General features: G+C 37.8%; 1 protein-coding gene across 4 annotated transcripts in view; it reads left to right on the forward strand.

The window, feature by feature from the left end:
* PTPN12 (protein tyrosine phosphatase non-receptor type 12) overlaps positions 1-18,817 on the forward strand; it is a 73,050-nt gene that overhangs the window by 43,997 nt on the left and 10,236 nt on the right. For all 4 annotated transcript variants that reach the window (XM_065666838.1, XM_065666814.1, XM_065666823.1 and 1 more), the window contains 4 exons: positions 950-1,016; positions 1,629-1,706; positions 1,806-1,904; positions 11,537-11,622. In XM_065666838.1, coding sequence (XP_065522910.1) covers positions 950-1,016; positions 1,629-1,706; positions 1,806-1,904; positions 11,537-11,622 — 330 coding nt within the window. The remainder of the gene's footprint in view (positions 1-949; positions 1,017-1,628; positions 1,707-1,805; positions 1,905-11,536; positions 11,623-18,817) is intronic.

The raw sequence follows: 18,817 nt of genomic DNA on the forward strand, positions 1-18,817 counted from the left end.
AAGGTTCCGTTCTCAATAGGAGAGACAACATAGCAGGTGCATCACTACCTAAGAACTCTTCTGTCTGCCTTCTAATATGACAAAAAAGGGTCTCTAATGAGCAGGCTGTAGTTTCTGGTTGGTAAGTCTTTGCTTCTGAGCAAAAGCAAAGGTTCTTGCTTATGATATTTAATACTTTTTAAAGCAACAAAACTTAATGTGTATATGTTGAAAGAACTGAATTCAGATTTACAAGCCAGGAAATGTTAAATTGCTGGGGCTTCTTAACTCTTTAGAGCTTGATTATACTCTTAAGAAGCAATTGAGGTCTAAAACCATTAAAAACTTGCTTAGCCCTGAAATCCATTTCACTTTGTCCTGTTTCTCTTGAATACAGTTGTGAAGGTTGGTTCTTTACAACAGTATAATTATAATGTAATAAATATGCATGCATTATAACTCTTTATGTGTAAAATAAAGAAATTCATTAGGAAGAGTAAGTGATTGTTCACTGTCATTTTTAGTAGCTTTTAGATTTAAGCTGTTAAGATAAAAAGCAGAAAATACAGACATGATACTAAAACAGAAAAATGTGGGAAGTCTTTAATGTATTCTGGTTTGCCATTTAACATACCTGTCGTTAAACTTGGACAAAACCCCTGCTGTTGAAGCAGTGGTAACTAGAAGTAATGTGACAAAAGGGGCAATAAAAGTGTCAGCATTGAAGCATCTTTCATGGTAGCGGTTCCAATTGTCTGTGAAATACTTGCATTAAAAGCTTTAATGCTCCATTTTGCATTTTGCACTGCCAATTCATTTTTCCTTTTAAGACACTCGTGTCGGGTTGAGTGAGCTAAAACTGAAAGGTATTTAGATACTTACTTTTTCATGTGGACTCTGGAAGTAAAGCTTAATAGTGTGTTTTTTAACCAGTGAAAATAATTTCTAACACACCTGTTTATATTCATAGTGCAGGGTGTGGAAGAACAGGAGCCATCTGTGCCATAGATTATACGTGGAATTTGCTTAAAGCTGGGGTAAGGAATCTTAAAAGAAGAAACTTTGTGGCATTCCATCATTTCATAATGGTGATTGACTGAGCTCCCAAATGTTCTATAACAGTGAGATGTTTAAGACATTCCAGAACTCTTTTTGACAGTTTGGATGTTTAGTTTCATTGCATTCATGCTTTAGTATGAACTTACTTCCCTTTGACTGCAAGTTTTTATCTAAAAAAAGTGATCACAAAATTCTTATTTTTAACATATTTCAATATAAAGTGATTTTTGAATTCAGCTTTTTCAATATCTCCTCTAAATCTTGCAGCTCCTAAAACCTTGATATTTCAGATATACAGGGATAACTTCAGTCTGGGTCTTTCAGGTTATGAAGCATCATTAATATTGCAGTGTCATATTAACTCTTTCGTTGTGTGTCTCATTTTCAAATTACTTGAACTGCTCTCATGTGGTCTAAATCAAATGTTTAAAACCAGTTCTGGAGAGGCGTCCACGTTGAATAGATGCAATGTGGAGAAGACAGATTGGTTTAGCTGTAAAAGTTAAACATACTTTCGAATGTCTAACAGCTTTTGTGTTGCTGTTCTGACAAAGTTATATCAATGTAATTGACTTCCTTCTGTATTTCAGAAAATACCTGAAGAATTCAATGTATTTAATTTAATACAGGAAATGAGGACACAAAGGCATTCTGCAGTGCAGACAAAGGTATGGTTTGTTTTAAGATTAATCTTTATCATATGATAATATACACTCATTCTGTGTAAAGATCTCATGCACTAATTTTTATCTGCTACCCTACCACAGGAGCAGTATGAACTTGTCCATCGAGCCATAGCACAACTGTTTGAAAAACAACTGCAGAAGTATGAAAGCTGTGCGGACTGGAAGATTGCAGATGGAGTGGTATGTGCCTTTCCCTTCTGAAGTTGTTAATTTAGCTTCTGATCGGATTTCTCTGTAAAGTCTAGTTTTTTAAGTTAGATGTCCAGCGGTGTTAAGGCACATACGGAACTTGTTTGGTCTAAAAGTGGGTTTTTCTGTGTAGGGACAGCTAGCCTGTACCCAGCTTACACTTGAGGACTTCGTTGTAAAAGTTGGGTCAGATAATTAAAGGCTATACCAGACGCAATTGCAAAGGGGAAGTAACAGAAAAGATTCTAGTATAGATGAAATGTAGGAGTCTAACTCAATATTTGAACTGTGAAATGTGCCCTTACTTTGGTGAGGTGGCAGTAGTTGACAGCTGATCTGTTGCTTTGATTGGCAGTACTTATCCCAGTTCTGATCTATTGGCAGCACATGAAGTTATGTCTAAGCCTGACCTTCTGCAAATTACTTGTTAAAGGGTGATACAGAGCAAGAACATATACAAAATAAAATCTATAAAAAATTAAACTCCAGCCTACATACACATGCATTCATATATAAATAAACACATGCACCTGTGTGTATGCAAAATATATAGATTACTTTTATCTGTTCCATGTTTAGGTTAAACTCCTGAAAGGGAAAACCTTCATAGACATTTTCTCCTTCTCCCTGGTGTGGTGTTGGGCCCCATTTTAAACCCATAGATAAGCATTGATCTGACTCTTCAGTTGAGACTGGGGTATTATGTGCTGTCTTGGTCTTGGTCCAGCACAGCCTTTATGTAGTTGAGCAGGACTGGGTTCACATATGTTGTGTTGAAGTACGTGCAATAGTTCTGAGGTCTTTAGCCATGGTAAGAAACCTGATGGACTAAACAGAATATGATTAGGGCAGGCTGTTTTAATTTGTTACAGGTTTCATATTCAGCATAGCTGGTCTGTGAACTTTCATTTTATTTTGAGGAATGAGCATGATGGCGTTTGGACTGTGCAGATTTATTAGCTTTGTACAGAAGTGATTCCAAATTACTTGAGTCTTGGTCATAAACTAATAGGCAGATCAGTCTACTGGTTATTTGACTTTGATCTGACCTGTGTCAGTCAATCCAAACTGTCTCTTATTTGCACATGTTCCAGAACATCTGAATAAGGAGATGACAAAGCATGGTGATACTATGTCTGTAACAAAGGCAAGTGCTGTCTGTAGCACATTGAATGGGATTTGAGTGACTGAGTAATAAAACAAGCACAAATAAATTACGGAAAGGTAATGTGCAGGGGCTGAGACACAAGAAATACAAACTCTGAATACGGAGTGCAAGTTTTGAGTTTTGCTTGTATATGGTTCTGGTTATAATCAATAAGTTGTAAAGGAAATTGAATTTTAGCAATTATTTGGAAACTAATAAGAGCAGAGAACATAATGTTATTGTCTGGATACCTTGCAGCTTGCATACTGTCTGTAGATCTGCTCTGCTTATCTCAAAAGCCTATTACAGAATTCAAGCATTAAAAATTTGGACAAGGATCAAAGGTGTCAGAAGGTTTCATCTAAAGCACAGCCAGATTGAGCTAGAAGAGAAATGGCAGAAGTTGGATAAGATAGAGGTTAAGTAACAGTAAAAGGCTGATTTCTATTAACCTTTTCTAAAGGGTATCGATGTTACCTGGCAGGCTTAATATAAAAGGAGGTAGTCCTCCATGCAACATGAAACTGCAGAGCTCCTTGAAGCTGAAAGCCTGTCGCTTTGAGGTGAATATCTCATCATCTTGGAATCTTCTTCCATGAATTTGCCCAACCTCTGACCTGTGAAATTCCAGAGTTGCAAACTGTTGGAGAACATCCTGGGGAAGGATCCCTGCATGTCTGTTTTGTCCTTATTCTTCCCTGTAAGTTTTCTTTTAGTCAGGACTGGAAATGGGACAAAGTGAATCTTTAAATCCAGCTAGGTGCAGCCTTTTTTACATTAGGAAATGAGGCTTCTTCATATTGTAGCTTGAACATTTCTACAGGAGGATTGAGGACAATAGGTCTCATAAGTAAAGAGTTCCTGTATCTAAGAATTTGGTACTTGCAAGCAAATTTGCTACTATCCATTAGATAGTTAGGAAATTTGCCTTCGGGGAATGAACTGGTGTGAGCTTAGCTTCTGTTTTGGTTTTATTAGGTGGTATTCTACCCATGTACCTGGTTAAATATCTGCTTGTAGCTGTAACCTCATTCTCAGCATTTTGAGGCTCACTGGAAACTGTTTGTTTGCTGTTCTGAATATGCTCCCTTTTTTCCTCCAAGGGTGTTATGTAGCATCTGTTGTATATAACATCTGGTTTTCCCCAGAAATGTTCTAGTTAGTTTTTTTAACTAAGACACATCCCAGAATGTTCCTTTGTTTTAAAGGAGACAAACTCTGATGCAGGAAGTTTTCTAATAACTTTATTAAATACAGTGTAATATCCTAAGGTTCCTTCCCAGGTCTTACTCTGCCGACAGATGCTAAAGCAACTGTGGAGTCGTGTACATGTGAAGGGTTTTAATTATATTCAGTGGTAACAATGCCAAATAAAAGAACATGCCTACTTTGGATACGTTACTCTTAGTTATACAGGAGATAGTACTGAAGTGAGGGGGAAATTCTCTTTAATCTTTCATCTTCTATATTTTGATAGTACTCTGAAGAGCTGGTGTACTCTGTAGGGTCGGTTTCATGGTTTTGTTGTCCAATTGCTCTTCACATTTCAAACAGTGTTTGAAATGAATTGAGTTATCTAAGCTTTGTAAGCACTGTTTGCCAGTAACATCACAGTAAAAAGTTAATCTGATTGGCAACAAGTAGCAGTATTCATAGGGAAGTAGCTTAGACACAATCCTGAACGTGTGTTCCTGTGAACTTGCCAGCTTTGCCCTGCTGGAAACAATACTGTAAAAAGTCAACAAGAAAACCACATGAAGTGTTTGGAAATAGGCGTACAATAGGCTTAGAATTTCTATTACAATTTGATAGAAGATTCCAAAACCATGTAGTCTGATGCGTATATGACATAGTATAGTGTAGTCACTGTATTTCTTACCATATAGTTATGCATACTGTGAATGTATAGAACTATGAATGTGCTTAAAATAATACAAAGTATGCAGATTAAATTATATGAAGAAAAACTTTATTCAGATAACATAGCAATTTCAGTAGTCCCCACAGTAGCCAAATTTCAGGGCAAAGACAAAGTTGCTCAGAAGCAATTTTTTGTGGTAGGAAGACTCAGATGCTAAATTTGATAATCAGAACTATCCCCCCACCCCATAGTAGGACTCTTTAGATTATCAAATTAAATTGAAACTGAGTCTTGGACTCGACCCGATTCCCACTAAATGTCTTCATCATATTGCGATGTACTTGAAGTTTAACAGCTGTGTGCTTCTTGCCAGCATTGGTTTTGTTAGTGCGGCTGTGAAAATACTACGTTTGGCTTTGTGGTTGGAAGTTTTGAAACGTACGTGACCTGATTAGTCTTGATCATCTGATATTAGTTATGTTTTTATCAGTAGAATGTTCTGTGTTACTTGAGAGACTTCAGATCACTTCCATGATGTGAAGTGAATTACGGTTATCTTGGAAAGTCCAAATAAGATGGAAATCCCTCAAGTCGGATATTCTGTATGTAGAGAAAGGAAAATTGATTAGAAGACAAACAACAGAAAGATTACTATCTCTTTGCTAATGTTTCATGTTGAATTTTGTCTCCTGACAGTAACAAGCATGTTACAGTACTGCAAGGCCTTTTTTTATCCTTATCCCATGATAAAAACTTGCGTTAAGATACTTTCTCCAAAATATGGCGTTGCTAGTTCAAGTGTCTTTCGCATTTCTTCCTGTGAAAGTGACAGGATTCTGTTGCTGCGCTTGATTGCACTTTTAGAAGCTGCGGAGGAGTTGACTGCTGTAAGAAGAATGTTGATATTCAAAACGTTAGAAACTCAAAGTGAAAAGACTTTGCTGTTCAAATTCCCTGCTGTTTTGCAGCTTGGGAAGACATTTTTGGCCATTATAGCATTCTAAAACTCATCTATGTCTTCAGACACATTTATCTTGTTGCCTGTGCTTGGAAAGTTTTATTTAATCTGCACCATTTGAATGTATTGTTCGAGTCTGAAGTATTTCTCTTATCGACTGATGCTCTATAGTTCCCATGAAGCTTTAAGATAAGGGCAATAGGAATGCCTCAATTCCTTTTAAGGGAACCCATGAGATTACTTCTGGAGGAGTCTTTGCAGTAACTTTGCTAGTACATTACCAGTACAGAAAGCTTCTGACTGACATGAAACATTTAAATAGTTCCAAAAGAAAATGATGCATTGCAGTTCATGGGCAAAAGGTTTTGAATTGTAGGCAATGTCTGTGAAATCTCAGTCTGAAACTGTGGTACTCTATATGCTCAATGTTAATGGCAGCTCCAGTTGGTGATTTAGCCATTGGAGGAAGTACATTGGGAAAAGACCCACCTTTGGGAGATGACAGCTCAATTTAGGTCGTCTTAGTAAGTTGAATTAAGACACGGTGTGTGCCATAAGAATTCGTTGTTCCTCTGAATTACCACAGGAAGATGAGTTACTCTGTATTGTTGTAGAGTAGATGTAATCTACACTTCTAAGTACTTGACTTTGTGGTCTTTTCATTTGTTACTGTAGTCTTTCATAGATACACACACATATATAGAGTTTATATATATACATATATGTATGTATATATATATATGTATGTATGTAATTTAACAGAATACGTAGAAATTCCTAACTATGATCATTTTCACATGTCCTGAGCAACTGCTTCCTCAAATCAGTGAGGACACCGATTTCATAGCAGCCTTCCAGTACCTGAAGGGGGCCTATAGGGATGCTGGGGAGGGACTCTTTGTCAGGGACTGTAGTGACAGGACAAGGGGTAATGGGTTAAAACTTGAACAGGGGAAGTTTAGATTGGCTATAAGGAGGAAATTCATTCCTGTGAGGGTGGTGAGGCACTGGAATGGGTTGCCCAGGGAGGTTGTGAGTGCTCCATCCCTGGCAGTGTTCAAGACCAGGTTGGATGAAGCCTTGTGTGGGATGGTTTAGTGTGAGGTGTCCCTGCCCATGGCAGGGGGGTTGGAACTAGATAATCTTGAGGTCCTTTCCAACCCTAACCATTCTATGATTTTATGATTCTATGACACTGGAACTCCTGAACTGTTCAGCAGTTGATGCATATAGTGGTAAAGGTTGGCGAAAGCTTCTATTCTTTTGTCTACCCACATATTGTTAATGCTTCTATTTTCTTACAGTGAGAAGCCTGTTCTGTAAGAAAGCAGGGGGCTGCACTGAACACTTAATTGACTGAATTGCACATTTGTTAATCAATGTTTCTGAAGGACTAATTCTATATGGTGACCCTCATGAACTATATATGTTGTCCTGGTTTTTCTAAGCTGATATTTTATAAAACTGTTCTGCCTGAGAATTCAACATCTGTCCAGAGAAGCAAGAGTGTGTTGACTGATGCCAATAAGCTGTGATTAGGAAGGCTGGAAGGCTTTTCCTTAATACTGCCATCTGCTCGTCTCAGTGGATGTGGTCATCCCAGTGAGATACCCTATATTCACTTCTACAGTTGAGCTACCTCTGTTCTGCTCCATGCTAGTTGTTCTGTATGTTTTCCAGTTCATTTTGATATATGACAGAAGGGGAAATGTGTGAGTTGGTATTACTCAAGGGTGCTGAAAATACTGGTTGTTCTCTGTCTTGTGACACAACTGAGAATGAGTAAAAGATAGTTCAGCAAACAGTCTTTCTTTGATTAAAAACAAGAAAAGATCCAGTAGTAACTGAGCAGAACTACTGAAAAATGCTGCAGCAGCATAAAGTTGGTAGGAGCACTGTTTTCTTCCCTGCACGGCTTTGTCATTTGGTTACTGTCTTAAACTTTTATCATCTTCAACCTTTGAAGTTAAAGTCCTTCACTTCCTGGGGAGTGAGTTGTCTGAAAGTAAATGAAGCCTTCACAGAAACATCAATGTGTTGAGCTAATTAAGCAAAGTAGGGAAGAACGTCTTCTTTGGTGACAAAAATTCCGTAATTCTTGCTCCTGATTCAATGTAACTAGAACAAAGTGAGCTGATCCTGATTTTATCCTAATGCAGAAGTGAAAGCTTTTGAACCCATATTTACCTGAAGCCTTCCCAGTGTATGAAGTTGGGGCTAACCCCTGACTTCTCTTTTGGGGTTGAATTTTAAAGTACTATTTTGTGTGTGTTACTTGGTTTTGTGAATTCTCCATGGTTGTGTATGTGCCTCAGGCATTACAGTTTATACACATTTGTGAGGTGTATCTGTACATTTTATTGCTAGTAGCAAAAATGGCAGTGCCTCTTCAGCTACCTCTGCCTGTGTCAGCTGGAAAGAGCTTGCTGTATACATAGAACTTAAAAGCTTTAACATATGTTAGCTTCTTTAATAGGCTTTTTCTTCCGCCTGGGAGAAAAGCATATCTCAGGAAACATTCTGTTCACAAACACTTCACTTTACAAACATAGAGGGATGGGGATGCAGCTGCTGGTTTGTTTTCTGGACACGTTAGTCTACACCACAGCCAACAGGCACACCCTTTCCCTTGCTAGTACCTCTTAGAAAACTGAGTGCATAAATAAGAGCTCTGTTCCTCAAAACTTCCATGTGGGTGGAACTGAACTGGAATGCTTTCCTGATCTGTTGTAGGATGGAGAAGTTGGTGGTAAGGGGAAGGAACTCTTCCTGTGAACTCTCACACTTCCTAGTATCTGTTTGCCTTATGAAACATGGATGTACTGTGGTGCTGAAATAAGGCAAACGGCCCACTTTTCTCAGGGTGCAGTTGCATTAGTTGCTAATCCTAGTTGCTAGTGCTTATGTTTAAAGAAGGGCTTTTTAGTTACTGGATCAGCGCATTTGGTGCTGTCTATAGTAAGGGCTACATATTGGAAAGACTCAGAATTTACTTTGCACAAGGAAGCAGGGAGGGTTTTACTTTGCTCAGGGAAGTGGAGAAGAGCATGGCACAACCATTGAGCAGGAAACTGAGCTAATGCTGTTGGATACTGTGAGCCTCAGCATCTTTGGCACCAACCTTCAGAATGGTACTCTGCCTGAATGAGGGTAGTGAAACTCACTTTCATGTATGTTGAGAGCAAAATGGTCTCTATGGTCACCTGTCACTTGGTGCCAAAAAGCTGAAATTGCTTTTCTGTCTGCTTGAAAGAAGGCTGGTAGAGGTTTGGATGTCCATGTCCCATGGTAATATTTCTTTCCATCACTGACTAGAAAAAAAAGAGGCCTGTTTTGTGTTTTGAATTATTAAAACCTATTAATGTATAAAATCCCAGCTCATAGTAAACTTTGAGAGCCAACAAATGGGAGAAACGTTTTACAATGAGGGTGGTGAAACAGCAGAACAGGTTGTCCAAATAGGTGATAGATGCCCAATCCCTGGAGACATTCAAGGCCAGGCTGGACAGGGCTCTGAGCAGCCTCATCAAGGGGAAGGTGTCCCTGCTTATGGCAGGGGGGTTAGGACTAGGTGACCTTTGAAGGTTACTTCCAACCCAAACTATTCTACGATTCTAGAAAACCAGCCAAACTTGATTGACTGTAATGGGAGCTTCAGTTGTGGTCATCTAAACTTAAGTGGCTTTTATCTGCTAATTGTATCTCGCTCAAAAAGGCCAAACTTGATAGTTAGAGCCAGTGGTCAGCAGGACAATGAACTCCCTTTTTGGTTTGCCTGAAAGGGCTAACACAAGCCATTGATACAGGAACAATGGGGTGTTTCTGCTGGAGTACTTCTGGAATATTGTGTTGGACAGCTAGTTATGGGGGAAGTTAGTAAAGAACAATAAGAAAGATCCAAAGATCCAGTATTTTTTCTTCACAGGAAAAGCTCCACTTAATACACTGAGGAACAGAATTTGGTAATAGACTTTTCATGCTAACAGGCAGTGATATGGTAACTTGTGGAAGTGAAAACCATGTAACTAAATGCATCTAATTTTAAGTGAGAGTATTAACCTCCTGAGTGTTAGTTATGATTTATCTTCCAAAGCTGAAACTGTTACCAAATTCAAATGCAATTATCAACATTTAAAGCAGAAATTAATAGGGACTTCTGTTTTGTTTCATAAGACTGAGAAGGTTAGTCTCTGTCACCTAGCCTGAACAGGTAGGCTGGCAGAGAGTAGACCGTGTTGTATGAACCTGGTACTGTGCTTGGAAATATATGACACAGATTTGGGGTGTTTGTGGTGGTTCTTTAATACTGCTTTCCAAAAGAGTGATAGAACCATAGAAAACTCCTGCAAGAAAAGTGTTAGGTAAAATACATATTAAATTCAAGATAATATGAAGATCCAACAAAACCAAAGATGACCTTTGGCTGTGGCATGTGTATGGAAATAGTATATATGGACTTTTGTATAGTCTATTTTAATTTCTGTACGTATACATTTATACATATTTGTACTGGCTTGGTTGGAGTTAATATTCTTCATGGCTGCTCTTAGGATGCTGTGTTTTAGATTTGTGACCAAAACGTAACTGATAGCACACTAATGTTCTGGCTATTGCTGAACAATATTTGCATAGTGCCAATGCCACCTCTGGTTCTTAGTCTGCACTCCCAGTGAACAGACAAGGGTGTTCAAGAGGATGGGAGGGGAACAACGAGGCAGATGACCCAAATTAACCTGAGAGATATTCCATAACGCCATACAGCATTGTGCACAGCATTAAAGAAGGAAAAGAAGAGGGTTTGGTGAAGTTGGCCAGTTTTTACTCAGGAACTGGCTGGGCAGAGGTCTAGCTGTGGGATGTGGTTAGTGGTTGCTTCTGTATCACTTCTCTTTGTTTTCTTTCTCTCATCTCCCACTTCTCCCCTGCTTATTAAACAACTTCATCTTGACCCACAAGTGTTTTTTTTGCAATTCCTCTTACCCCTTTGAAGTTGGGAAGGTGGGGAGAAAAGAGTGATTGTGTGGTGCTTAGCTGCTTGCTGGGTTACCACACAACAATGTTATATGTATATACATATAAATGTGGATGGATACATGTATTTAAAAATGTATACATCTGTAAAATATATATCTCTTATGGTCCTCCTAAAAGGAAATAAAACCTTCATGTTTTCCTGAGTAAGATAAACTTCATTGTGTGCAAATGGGAGATGATTTAAAAGTGTTTTGGAGCACTGTGTTAAATCTTGTCACTTTAGAGTAGCTGAAATTCTCATTTCCTTACTGCACTGTACATTAGTCTTCAGTGGAGTTGTTGTGCAAGTGAAGATTATTAGACTGACTGGAAAATAAATGCTTTCAATATGAATAATTTGGAGGGCAAAAGGGAGCTTGCTCACTGCTAACCTGAAAGATGAGCTTCTGAGAATTTTGTAGTTGTAATTACAGATGAAACAATGTTGTTAGAAAAAGTTGAAGTTATAAAACAATACTGTGAATTTAAGTAGAACTTTGAAAGTGATCTGTATGATAACCAAAAATATGTAATATTGCTGGGTGTTATTTTCAAGTATCATTGCAGGTCTTTGGGCCTTTCAGTTTAAGTATTGTGTGATTCAGCTTTACAGCCATAAATGAAAACTTTTTTCTTTTAATCAGGATGAAAATAATACAGAGAATGCTGTCAGTTCTTCAGATGCTGAGAAACAGGATTCTCCTCCACCAAAGCCACCACGGACCCGCAGGTAGTTAACTGTCTTAATATACTTTGTATTTTAAGCTGACAGATTGACATGCTTCATAAATAAATAGTAGACTAAAACCACTGATGCTATGAAGAATTTAAAGGGTTTTTTCCTAGTTACAAATGGAAATATACATAATGCAAATAGAAGTCTTCTAATTGAGTCTATAAATACAATCTTTAACATCTTTGTGAAGTCTGTGTTTGAATATGCTTGTAGTGACTACATGTGGGTAGACAAGCATGCCCCTTTAGTAGTCAAATGTGTTAGATCTACTTTGTGCTCTAATTCTGCTAGGTGATAGCAGCAAAACATTCTTCAAAATAGGCTCAAAAGATGACTGAACCTTCTCTTTTTAGAGGCACAGCCATAATGAAATATATCTGTTTACTCAATAAAATGTTACCTGACAGGCAAGTACTGCTATTGACTAGAGTGTGCCAATGAAATGCTTTTCTTGTTGGAAAGAAAAGCTGGTCTCACCCATCCTTTTGTTCAACAGAGGAAAAAAAAAATCCTTTCTAGCTCTTAAAAATATGTAGGCGACTTTAAGGAAGCCGAAAGTAAATAGAACTAATAAGTTCATCTGCCTAAAATGGGTACCCAACCTGAGTGATAGATGGCTAAAGCAGCAGCATTCCTGAAGTGCCTATGTTACCTGGGTCGTTTTTGAAAGGGAACTTTGGCAGATAATGTTGCTTGTGCTACATTGCCTGTAATTGAATAGACATTTAAGGTAGGCACTGGGGTTTCTTTGAGTTGTAGAATGTTATGAGAAACAAGCAGCCAGTTAATTTTTCTCCATAACATTCAGTAATATCAGGAAAGTATACTTTCTTTACTGCTTTAAAATGTAATCAGACTGGAGCAGTGCAAAGTTCAGGTTGGTAGTGGGAATATGAGTAGCTATTTTATGGTTTACTTGGCATTAAATATGTCAGGCAGAAGTTAAAGGAGAATACGACATTGAAAGAGAGATGGAAATGAGTTGGGGCTTTTCACAACCAAATGGCAGTTTGCTATGTAGTGATATAATTTTTACCTTATTTACATTAGTGGTAATGTGATTGTATTCAATGATGTAGATAAAGGTGATGGCAGAGGAGGCTGTTAACCTGTGTTCTTCCTGAGTTCCAAGCTTTTCTTGAAACTCAGTCACTGAACTTAGAGGTGGATTCTGTCCAATAGGTAATTTTCTTATTAGTGTTCCTTGAAACAATCTGAGATGTACCTAGGCTTTAATCAAATTTATATATTCATGTAATAATAATATATACATAACTATGTTTCAGCACACATCTGTTCTGTCTGATATCTGCATTGCATTGTTCTTGTTGCTTTAAGTTAAAATCTTTTAATCTGTCTTATAAAGCCTGGTCCTTTTTGGCCCTGCTTCCATAAATTCATACTTTCCCATCTGCCAGCACTGGCAGGAAGATTGGTCCCTTAGAGGTGAATAAAAGGAAGCTTTTAGCAAAGCAGTTGTCTTCTTCTAACACATTATTTTTGAAAACAATTAATTACACTCCTCATGGAAGATGCTTCTGAGGAAAGTCTTTATTTGCTGCTAGTCACATCTGCTCCCAATACCCACTAATGAGCATGGGTTTATTTCATGGGGGAGGTAGTTTTACAAGTCTGCAGCCTGATTCAGTTAGGACTTAGAGCCAGGGTTTGCGTATTGTGGATGTTCTGGCATGAGCTGACATCCTTTTCCTGGGGAGGATGGGAGAGTGGAACCTATGAAAGATGCTAATTTAATCCCTGCATGGAGAAGGAAACTGTTAAACATGATACATCTCCTTATTGCTCCCTATAGCTTTTTTTTTCCCCAAACCATTCTCTTATGACTTTTTTTCATGTCCCTTCTATTATTTCTCTCTACATTGCTGTGACTAAAAATGTCTTGGTACAACTATTTTAAGTATTTGTCTACATCTTTTCTGTAGTGAATGTTTCCAAGTGGTGTCTCAGAGTCATTGCCTTGAACAATAAGCTCACATTCAGTAGGTACTCTGAAGCAGCCTGGTTTAGCCCACACTTTTAGTTTGATTTAGAATTTCCTCTGGGAACTTGCTTTAAATACTTTGTTCAGGAACATTTTTAGATTGCCAGCTAAATGTGCACTGGAGTTGTACATGCCCTGTCTGATGAAGCTACAGGCAAGTTGCTAAAGCTAATACTTTTTAAAAGGAATGAGGCTTTTCAGTTCTTTTATGTGCTTGGTCATAGTGGCTCTAGAATGTGTTATTAGTAAAGAAACTTGATTTGTTTTTAGGGGAAGGTTTAACAGGTGCTTTTTTAATAAAGCTATAGGGCTACATGTGTGTGTCAGCATGGTTTTAGGTGAATCTGCCTGAGATGATCCTGACTGAGCAGGAGAATTGCTTTATACCTCTTGACCTCGGGGTGCTTGTCTTCAGAGAAGCTATCAGACCAAGCTATGTTTGCTTAGATAGTAATGCTTACTATTCCTGATAGTTATTTTCTGATGCCCCGAGGCTGCTTGGAATGGATGGTGACATCTCCTCTATGCCACTTTTCAGTGGCTGATCACTCAGTGCATTACAGAATTTTTCTCTAAAGCTGGCTTGCTGACCTGTCTCTTCTCTTTTGTGTGACAGGGTGGTGGGAGAGGTCATCTCTATATTGCTTTTAAACTTGTAGATTTCTTCTTAAAGTTTAGCTAGTATCAAGTTCACTCTCACGTCTTAGTGAGGATGAGATGCTACTAAAGGTTTACACAATGTAAGATAGGACGCTTAACTCAGAGAGGGATAACTAATCTTTTTAGTACTTGCCTTGGCCTGGGAGTGTCTTGGGGAATAAGCGCTACAAAGTATAACATCTGTTTGTACTTTTCTAGGCTTCTTTTATGTCTTTTTCTGCTCGGAAGTTACAAGTATCTTTAGGCTGTTGATATTAAATCAATATTAAATTGCAATTTTGTTTACTTTTATTCACTCACCATGAAGCATCCAGCTGTGCTTGTTCTGCAGAGGTTCTGGAACTGTATTGCTTTTCTTTATCACCTTGTAATGCTTTAATGTAGTTCATATTTGCTGTACAATATGTGTACGTAGTCATTTAGCTTAATGTCTATCTGCATTTCATGTCAACATAAAAAAATGATATAATATTACCCCTTGATTATTAGGAAGGTAAACAAGAGCAGCTCATGAGTGCATACATCAGCACCTAACTCTGGAAATTGCTTAGCTTTGCAGTTTCTGATTACTTCTTGTGAAAGTCACCTTGAAGGTATATCTGTGTGAAATTTCTTTGGAGGACTTGGGGGGTGGAAAGAGTTCTTTGTTAAACCTATTTAACCATTCTCAGGTTAAGGCAGGAAAAGGGTATATGTAAGTTTTGACTTTATTATTAAACTTAAGACTGTAGAAAGATGAAGTTTTAAATTTACAGTTCAGGACTGTACATGATTTTACATGACTGTACAACTGGAGTCTTAGAATCTAGAAGCAAAGATCGGTGCTTCAGAATTCAGATGGCAGATCTTAATACCTTTAAGGCATTGTCCTTGAAATATTTGTGTGATTTGTTCATTCTCAAGTATTTGGAAAAAGGGTTTATTTTAATCAGGTTGGTTATAGAAAAATCTTTTCCTTTCCATTGCAAATGCAATGTGAAAGAATGGGGAAACTGAGACATAAAAGACGTGGTAACAGCTTTTTTGTATGCAGTGTAATGAAGAGCCACATGCTACTGTCTGAAGAGAAAAAGGTGAAATACTGCAGCAGTTAAACATTTCTTCAGATGGTGCTTGGACTTCAATCTAGTAACATTAAAATGCATTTCAAGGGTTGCATGCATTTCTGCTGCATTTCAAGCCCTGCAGGACCCTCTCTTTGCATCTGCTGCAAAGCTAAGATAAAAACCATTGACTGGTGTTCCTTCTTAGCAGTCTCTGATTTGTATGTCGCAATTAAGAAAACCCGTAAAGCCTCATGTAACTAAATTTTACCAGAAATATTCACCAGATGGTTACTTTTATGCATTCTTTATACTACGGATAATTTATATGAAAGTATAGCTTGTGACAGCTTCACTGAACTGCAGCTTTTCTTCCATGTGGATGGCAGTGATTTAATCCTTAAGTAGAATAATGTGGTTGTGTAGCTTCAGCCTGCTTACATGGAGTTTAATTTTCCTATTTTAATTATGAGGGAGGATGTAGAGCTTGGTATCTGTTTTTGGTTGATCATAGCAGCTGCATTCCACGACCTTGGCATCACTCTTATTTGAAAAGAAAACCCTACAGTATGCTGCATAGAATAACCATGGATTACTTACGGGTTTGTTCTCTTTTGAACACTGGCCAAGTTTCACTTAAATCTGAACCTGTGGTGCCCTGTTTGAATAATATAGCTCTTTTTCCATTAAAGCTAGAAAGGCTTAGGTTTTAAAACATTGAAAAAAAAAATAGAACATATTGTAGAAAAGGCAAAAATAGTATAGCTGTCACTTTGGGTTTGGGTTTTCTGTTGTGTTTTTTGCCATATCGATATTTTTGGTGCAATCCTGTGTAATGGCTTTTTTTTTTTTTTTGGCAGATTATTGTACTTTTAACAAATTATAATTTTTTTATTTTGATAAATCATTAAAAAATACTACCTAATCCATGGTTTATCTGAGAGGTGAGAAGTCATTACTTTGAGGTCTTTGGTAAGGCACTACATCCTTACACATGTAAGCACATTGCTCAGATTGTGTGGCAATAAAAGCATATGAAAAAGGTGCCTTGATCACCTTGGGAAATTCTGTATGCAGTTATGTATGAGGAGGTGCTGAGGTAGTGGAATTAAAAGATAATCAGTAGCAGTTGTATGTAAGAGACACTTGAAGGCAGACTTACAAGCAGGCTTTCCATCTTTTTATTCAGAGAGTGATTTTACAGATGTACTTGAGAAATGCTTGCTTTTACTCTGTGTGTGTGTGTGTGTGTGCATATATATATATATATATATATATATAAAAGCAATGCAGGGTTAATTTAAAGATCTAATACAGGAAAGCTTACGTCTCTTTCTTGAATGGTTTGGCATCCTTTGGTTCACTGACTCCTTTCCATCTCATATCCTCATTCATGAGCTTTCTATTGGCTTCCTGGTAATATAAATCAGGCTGGTTTTACTGTATGGTCTCCTGTTATTTGTAATAATATTAGTAGTTCATCATCAGATAATTTTCTGTCTCTGGCGGCAGAAGTGTCTATGAGGCACAGCTGTCGAAGGAAGTGCCCAAAGAAAGCATTATGCAGCAGCCCCAAAAGCCTAGGATTTTCTGGCAAGAGTTATAGAAAAAGCTACTGCAAAACAAAGACCTCTTAAATGTATACAGAGCCCAATATTTCTGCTTTGTGAAAAGAAACAAAAACATCATTTGCAAGGCAGAACATGTGGAAATAATAATACTGTGATGTCAGTAAAATGGAAAAATTGCTACATGTTGAAAGAAAACCAGGAAATCCTGGGTGACATCTATTTCCTTTTAAAATAAAATACATCAAAATGCTCTTTGGGCATCTCATTTTCTGAGGATGGACATTCTTCACTATTGATAAGGCAGAGAATGATTTTGATAACGGATTTTGGATTTGATCATTTTAAGCTCTCATTTAAGAGTGAAAGAATGAAACTTAACTTCATATCTGATGGGCAACATTTTCAACAGCTCTGTTCAGCTGTGTATGATGATTTAAACAACTTTTGGGTTGCTGCCTTGTGCAGTATTTCCTGCATCATCCCTTCTGTGCATACCTCTAAGGGGGCTACTTGTATACATGTGGGGTTCTGTTTACTAGTTGATCAAATGGGAGAGTGATTTCATTAAACCATGATCAGGGAAGAACTTCATGCATTTTGGGCCTGTATCTTGTCATATCTAGTTTCATGCTAACTTGTTTAGCTAATAGCAGTGCTTAACAGTACATCTGTACCAGAGAAGTAATTATTTTTGCTGATTGCACGTGTAACTCTGGGTCAGGAAAATGGGTCAATAAGGGAAAAGCTTCATTTTCACTAGAAGGATTCAGTGGAGATTACTGATGAGCATCACTGTTGGTAAGGGGGCGTGTAAACATTTGTGTAAGCAAATACTTGCACTGCGTTATCCCCCCTCCAAGACGAGGGAAATTCTCCTTTCTTTCTTAGTGGGTATTAAATTGGAGCAAGAGTTACTGTTTTACTTTTCCACTTAACTTTACTAATTCAAGCAAGTGGCTTGTTCTCAAGCTTGCTCATTTTCCAAGAACATCCAGAGGACAAAAGAGTTCCTAAATCACTTTTGATTAGATTGTTTTGTGATGTGCTTTGTGTTCCTCCTATCTTAATGTAAAGCAAAATAACAATATACGAGTGCAGGGAGAGGAGGAAGAGAAGCAATTTGAGGCCCAGCACCTTCTTGGTGTCCCAGAAGGATGCCTGTGCAAACAGCAAGAAGCGATCAGAGCCTTGTACATAAAAATGGGCTGGTTTCTTGGCTCAGGCATGTGGCCAATCACATTCCTTTGCGAACTGCACTCCACTGTGCTTTGATTTATCTGATCGGATTGAAAGTGTCATTTCTTTAAATTAATTAATTGTATTTCTGTTCTTGTCACACATTTGGTTTGCACCTTGGCTACCTCTGTTACTGGTCTTATGTAATGAAATAGCTCTAAAAGCTCAGGATGAAAATGCCCAATTCCTGTTTGCAGACAAGACGTTTAGTTGTGCAGAATGCTTGTAGTCAAATATTCTATATCTAATCTGAAAGTAAATTGACCGTATGCTTGAAGAGCTTCTCCTTTTGTGTAGCTGAAGAGGAACTGTAATAATAAGTGCTGTGGTCTCACTAATGTGGACTGTAATTTGAATCATATTCTACAGTGAATGGGTTTTGTAAAGTGTTCAGTTCATCTCAGCTAAATTTGGTCAGCATCATTAACCCTACAACTATGGGGAAACTATTAAACACACAGATACAAAAATGAAATCCTCCCAGGCATGCGCAGAAAAATAAAAGTAATATTTGGTGTTAGGCTGGAAGGTTTTGGTTTTTTTCTTAAGAATTTTTTCTTGGCTTTATTGCAAACTGAATTCCAAATGTCGAGTTCCTCTGAGCCACTTCTTAAGAAAGAAGAAAGCAGGAAGTACTGAAATCTTGCCACAAGAGGGCCTTTCTTACAGTCTTTGAA

This window comes from Lathamus discolor, chromosome 1, assembly GCF_037157495.1.
Source record: "Lathamus discolor isolate bLatDis1 chromosome 1, bLatDis1.hap1, whole genome shotgun sequence".
In the NCBI taxonomy this organism is placed as follows: domain Eukaryota; kingdom Metazoa; phylum Chordata; class Aves; order Psittaciformes; family Psittacidae; genus Lathamus; species Lathamus discolor.